This window comes from Pinus tabuliformis, chromosome 2_1 (genome assembly GCF_031772625.1).
Source record: "Pinus tabuliformis cultivar Carrire ecotype Pingquan chromosome 2_1, CPIR1, whole genome shotgun sequence".
In the NCBI taxonomy this organism is placed as follows: domain Eukaryota; kingdom Viridiplantae; phylum Streptophyta; class Pinopsida; order Pinales; family Pinaceae; genus Pinus; species Pinus tabuliformis.
The window spans coordinates 544,009,246-544,015,636 of NC_142299.1; the positions used below are offsets into that span (position 1 = coordinate 544,009,246).

Here is a 6,391-nt window from a genome sequence, read left to right on the forward strand (position 1 = left end):
CCCCTTGGGCTTATTACAGAAATAGACGGGTTAGGGTTGCACCCTAATAAAGTGAGACTTTTTGAAAAGTTTCCCTAGTTTATTATATGATCTAATTTGTTTAGAATCAGGCAAGGATCATTAGAATCACAAGTTTGATGGGTGAACTCTTCATAATCGAAGTGCCCCGTGAGTTTTTGAATGTGTTGGTCAAAAAACAGTTTAAGCAACACAAATCAAGATTTTGCCACAAAGAAATTGGTTGGAAACGCTAAAAAGTCACACATATAAACAACTCCATTACAAAATAAACATGCCTATGTATATAAATATTATTTTAAGATGTCAAGTGTCAACTTTATGTTTACTAGTGAAAGATATACAAATCTCCATCAAACTAATTCTATGCTAAGTTGATGTAAAATTACATTATATTTTTTTAATACAAAGATAAAGTGGATAGTAATTTTTTTTAAAGCAAAGTGGAAATCTAATTTTTTTAATGCAAGTTGGAAATCCAATTTTTTTTATGCAAAGGGGAAATTAAATTTTCTCATGCAAGGTGGACATTAAAGTTTTTTAATATAAAATTAAGATAAACATTAAATATCTTTTATTTATACAACATTAAATTTTTTTATTATTATTAACATGTATAACTGATACTAATTTTTTTTATTGTTATTAGTATTCTTTTCATTCTGTTAAAATAAATAATATTTCATTATTTTAAATATAGCTTTACGTAACATCTGATGTATACTGGCCTACCGCTCAAAATAATAATCCATTTAAATTTCAAAGGTATACTATCATTTTTTATTATAGTAAGTACCCGCTATTTGATATTAATTTAATGACTATTTAATATAAACTACGTGCCATTCAAACCCTTTGTTAGGTTTGTTGACCTGTTATTTAAAGCGAACCATGTGCAAATACCTTATTACTCATTTTACACGTCCAATATGATGAAATCACCGATTGATGCTAACGTGCTTGGATACCCGTAGAAATTGCCGCAAGATGAACGAAAAATATAAAATAAAGAGGACAAAAAAAGATGCATGAAAGTCTTCCTGGACAGCACGATACGAAATAGTTTAGTGTATTTGATCTGGTAGACTTAGTGTATTTTATTTGTTGGCCCTAGTTTGTATGGCCAAATCTGGAACCAGCGGGTTCCATTTATTGATTTGTCTCGTCAATGATGAACTTCCACGTGGACTTCGAGTGCCATATATCGATTTGATTCACCTATAAAATGTACGCTGAGAGGACTGACTTCTTTGAGAGGATTGCAGGCTCTGACCTAATAGCAATGGCGGAGGAATCAGAAGCGAGACCAGGCCAGTCTGGGGCGAGCGAAAAATCCAGCAAAGAGAGACCAGGTCAGTCTGGGTGAGCGAAATCCTGAGCATGTCAGTTGGTCAAGAGGATTTATCAGAAGACATTAATATTGAAAAAGAGGTAGATTTGTTTATCATTCTACATATTTTTTCATGTTACTATTTCAGCAAATAGCGCTAAACATTACAGGTTTCCTTGCCCTTTTATTATTTTAATGTGTGGAATATTACAGAAGCAGCAGCCAGGATGGAGAAAGTTTATTGCTTATATTGGACCTGGAGTTCTTGTGTCCATAGCCTTCATGGATCCTGGAATGCGTATGTACTTTCTCAGCCTTGAACAAAATTAGTTTCATGGAAATTGATATCAAGAACGATGACTGATAAGTTTATGATTGTATCTCAGTGGAGTCTGCTTTGCAGGGAGGGGCGCTGTACAAATATGAGGTAGATATGTATTGATATCTATAAGCTCCGCAATGAAATATTTCATTGTGATTATAATTTTTTCCTATTTCGCAAAAAGAGCTCAACTTCATCTTAATCCGATGACAACTTGGTTTTCATTTTCTCATAGCTACTATGGGTCATTCTTGTAACGTCAATCGGTGGCTTGGTTATCCAATATCTTGCCTCCAATTTAGGAGTTGTGACAGGTTTGTTCTTCTTTCTGTTTCCTCTGTCCTACAATCGTAGTTAACCATTCGAATTTGAATTCGATACGATGGGGAATTAAAAAAAATCATTTTGCGGAAAACTAGTTAGTATATTTCAAACAATTTACCCATATGTTTAAAAATTATCAAATCTGAGTAAAAGTGCTTGTTGCTTTGGCTGACCCTTCCCACCTCTCCCTCTTTCTAGGCTGTGAAGAATATAAACAGAAATTCACTAATGGTTTTAGGTTTTAGAAGGTTTGGGCAAAAGAGTACCTATTTTTTGATTTCCTAGTCCTCAGCTTTGATGTATCTCACCTATATCATCTCTGTAAAATCTGAATTGATTTTTGAACTATAATTTAATTAAATTTAATAAATTGATGAATATTTTATAAAGATTCTATCAAATTTGATAATAATATATATAATTATGTGAATTAATAGGATATATATTAAACATCATGTAATAGGTTAATCATTAGATAAAAATAAAATGATATTCAATGAATAAGTTAAAAGAAAATAAAACAATAATTAAATTACTGCATAGTCATATTTGCCGATTAATATTATGATATCAGGTCATGAATTTGTTACTGCTTACACTTACAGGTATGCACCTGGCCGAACACTTCAGAGCAGAGTATCCAAGAAAATTAAATTTTGTCTTATGGATCCTATCAGAATTGGCTGTAATTGTAGCAGATATTCCTGAAGGTAAGCATATTCAATAAACCATAATCTGTAATAAATTTCTTTCATTTCGATTTTCTTAGAAAATATCTTACTGTTTCTCTACCGAATCAAGCTCCAACTTATGTATTGTTTCAATTTTCATATTGATTAACTCCTCGCGTTTCTAATTTTTTTTCTCTTTACTTTACGTGGTTATCACAGTGCTGGGAACTGCATTTGCTCTTAATTTGCTGTTGCATATACCTACTTGGGGTGGTGTTCTCCTCACTGGACTCAGCACACTCCTTCTTATTGGAGTGCAGAGATTCGGGGTGCTCTATCTGATCCTTTCCACGATATCATATTCATGTCTTTCATTACAAGCTGATAGCTTTTCTTTATTTTTTTTATCAAACGTTGTTACCAGAGATCTCATAACAAGGTTTGTAAATTGGGACATTTCAGATGAGAAATTTGGAAGCCATCGTTGCTCTTCTTGTACTTACAATGTTGGGCAGTTTCATTGGAGAGCTGGCATATGCAAAGCCTAAACCCACTGAGGTCCTGAAAGGAATGTTCGTTCCGAATTTAAGTGGAAATGGAGCCGTTGGTATAGCCATATCTCTGATTGGGGCCTTGCTTACGCCGTAAGTTCTTATCCTTTTGTTTTCTCATCAATTCAGTTCAGTTAAAATATCTGGCAATCCACAGTTGTTTTCATTAGAAAATTAAGCAAAAAACATTTCCTTTTCATAACTGATCGCGGTGTCATTTCAATGTCCAGGTACAATCTATTTCTTCATTCTGCCTTGGTTCTCTCCCGGAAAGTACCACGTACGGCTGAAGGAATTAATGTAAGTACTCTTGAATTGTCCAGAGAGGTCTGAAACCATATAAATCTTAATGACTCATTAATTAAATCAAACGGCTCTGAAATTGGTACAATTCTGTGTATGATCCAGTCAGTCTGCAGGTATTTCCTTGTAGAAACTGGGGTTGCTCTATTTATAGCATTCTTGATCAACGTCGCTGTTACTTCTGTGAGCGGGGCAGTCTGCTCTTCCCCAAACTTATCTCCGGAGGATTCGGACAATTGTAACAACTTGGATCTGAATAGAGCATCTTTTCTATTAAAGGTAAGTTGATCATTCAATCCCCAGAAAATGTTTCGTCCACTTTGTTTAGTGTTATCATTTTCTTCCCTACTATAGCATTTGAAGCCCTTCCATAATTTTGCAGTCCAAATAACTCACCCATTTATCAACGCTTTAATTCATTGCTGTGCGACTAAAAAAAAGACCCCAGAAATTTTGTTAGTATACACAGATATTCATATATTTGGCATTGAAATTATTCGGAGTGTTGATCAGTTGGGTTCTGTGGAAACACATAAACTGGAAACCTTTTCTGTTGTTCTTCAGAATGTTCTAGGGAAAACGAGCTCAACCGTTTATGCCGTTGCACTACTAGCAGCTGGGCAGAGCGCGTCGATCACAGGAACATATGCTGGACAGTATATCATGCAGGTACATCAATATTGCATTGCAACCATGTATTGTTTTTTTTACAGTTGAAGGAAAATGAATATTGATAGTTGCACCTATGATTTCCATAGAATTCTTATAACAGAATGACATTAAATTTTGGTGTATCTTTTTTTTCGTTGCAGGGATTTCTTAATATGAAAATGAGGGTGTGGCTGCGTAATTTTCTCTCAAGATCTATTGCCATCGTCCCAAGTTTGATAGTTTCGGTTATCTATGGCTCTTCTGGTGCTGGGAAGCTTATTATTATTTCTTCGGTACGTTTTTAAAGTATAAGCAGGGTCAATAGAAATTTTTGATAATCAATGTGGCCATCTGTATTATTCTATTATTTGAATCTTTGAAATGTTTTATCTAGGTTTAGTAAATTTTCAAACTTTTATCATTAATTTGATTGGACAATTAATCCCATTTTTTAGGGTGGGGATTTGGCAATTATTCAGTTTAATTTTATTCACAATGAAATGAGTGTGTGACAATTACTATTTACAATGAAATGAGTGTGAAAATTACTATTCACAATGAAATGAGTGTGACAATTATTCTAATAGCACTCTTAAATCTGTAAACATGGCCAAGAGTCTCATACCATGTTGAGGTTTTCCATTACACCATTACACCCAAAACTGCAGGTTTAGTAAACTTTCAAAAGCTTACCATTCTTTTAAGCTAGCAATGAATCCCATGTTCTTAAGAGGATCCCAGTATGGTGATTAATCTGAATGATAGAATCAGAACAGGTTCAATTTTTTTGAAACACTCCAAGAAACCAGCTTCCAGCTTAATTCACGAAAGTTTACATTTTCAACATATTACAACATAGTCATGTCATAATGCCACTGGAGCCCGAGTAAAAAAGTTATCATTAAACCCTCCAACCACTGGGTATATCTTTTTTGCTTAATCTAAATGATAGATTTCAAATAAGATAAATGTAACGATTACTCCAACATTATATGTTTCTAAAATCTAATGCTATTCCATTGATTTCTTGCAGATCATACTGTCATTTCAATTGCCATATACATTAATTCCACTGTTGAAGTTTACGAGCAGTGACATAAAGATGGGTCCTCATAAAAACTCAAAACTGGTAAGCTATTACTACCGGCTTGAGGATTTCTACGATTAAAATAAAGTCTAAATGTATTTGAATTGGAAATGCTTGCTTGGATTATAAGGAAAAAAGGTTAATTCATTTTTTGTAATCGTTGTTTGTTCGTTATCGTATGGCAGCTTCTGGTTGTTGCTTGGATTGTTGGATGGTGTATCATAGTTGTCAACATCTACTACCTAAGCTCAGGATTTGGGACATGGTTGGTCCATAATAGTCTGCCTAAGATAGCTTCTATATTTATAGGAATAGTGGTATTTCCACTTATGGCTCTGTATACAGTGTCGATTCTGTATTTGACATTTCGACGAGACAAGAAAGTGACTTATATAGCACCTGCAGAACTCGCCGTCTGATCTGAAATTAAAAGTGAGTCTGAACTGATCTGAATAACAGTGTACTAGTACTTTTTTTATTAGCGGATCTGATTTGTAGAGAACTGATCTGAACTCATAGAAAATCATAGTGAGTATTAACAGATCTGAACATTATTGAGTATTTTTACCTTCGTGTCTTCGAGATGGTTTTACCACGGCACCCTGTGCGGTACCAAAAAATTTGCAGCCTTACTTGGCCTCCATTACTATTTGCAGGAAGTGAATTCTACGAACTAATGTGGATATAAAAACGGAACTCAAAAACACAGTCAGGCATGGAAATAACACCAGAAATACGGAGAACAGTCAGGCATTGAAGGGCACAGAATTTTTATTTTGAGAAAATCCTGTTGCGATATATAAACTCTAGCATGTCTTATATGCAGGTTGTTCCAGGATTGCAGTGGGACAAAATTAGAAATGTATGGCTTATAGAAATGTGTAAAAATGCAAATTACATAATTTGTCATTATATTTCAGTGATATAATGCGAACACCACTTGCCCAATGCGGATTGATACCTCTCCTGTATTTGCACAAATCTGTTGCCGTCCAACCTAATCGTAACCCTTGAAACTCTCTTATTAGGCGACTTTATTTTACTTTTCGGTTTTTATCAGCAAGATCCGCCGTTGTACACCAACTAAAACAACGACAGATGAGAAGGTAGAAATAGTAACACCAACTTAAAAAA

The 6,391-nt window shown here is 34.3% G+C and overlaps 1 protein-coding gene across 1 annotated transcript; it reads left to right on the forward strand.

The window, feature by feature from the left end:
• The first annotated feature begins 1,312 nt into the window (after positions 1-1,312).
• LOC149201442 (metal transporter Nramp6.2-like) lies at positions 1,313-5,780 on the forward strand. Its single transcript, XM_089401275.1, has 12 exons — positions 1,313-1,449; positions 1,562-1,646; positions 1,735-1,775; positions 1,906-1,984; positions 2,600-2,704; positions 2,885-2,994; positions 3,128-3,309; positions 3,447-3,516; positions 3,625-3,798; positions 4,084-4,188; positions 4,332-4,463; positions 5,443-5,780. Exons 1-12 carry the CDS (start codon positions 1,399-1,401, stop codon positions 5,674-5,676), a joined length of 1,368 nt encoding a protein of 455 aa, XP_089257401.1. The 5' UTR covers positions 1,313-1,398; the 3' UTR covers positions 5,677-5,780.
• The last annotated feature ends 611 nt before the right edge of the window (positions 5,781-6,391 follow it).

Coding starts and splice junctions, on each gene's coding strand:
- LOC149201442 (XM_089401275.1), top strand. CDS start 1,399: ATGTCAGTTGGTCAAGAGGATTTATCAGAAGACATTAATATTGAAAAA. Junction 1,450..1,561: donor ACATTAATATTGAAAAAGAG/GTAGATTTGTTT, acceptor GGAATATTACAG/AAGCAGCAGCCAGGATGGAG. Junction 4,464..5,442: donor AGCTTATTATTATTTCTTCG/GTACGTTTTTAA, acceptor ATCGTATGGCAG/CTTCTGGTTGTTGCTTGGAT.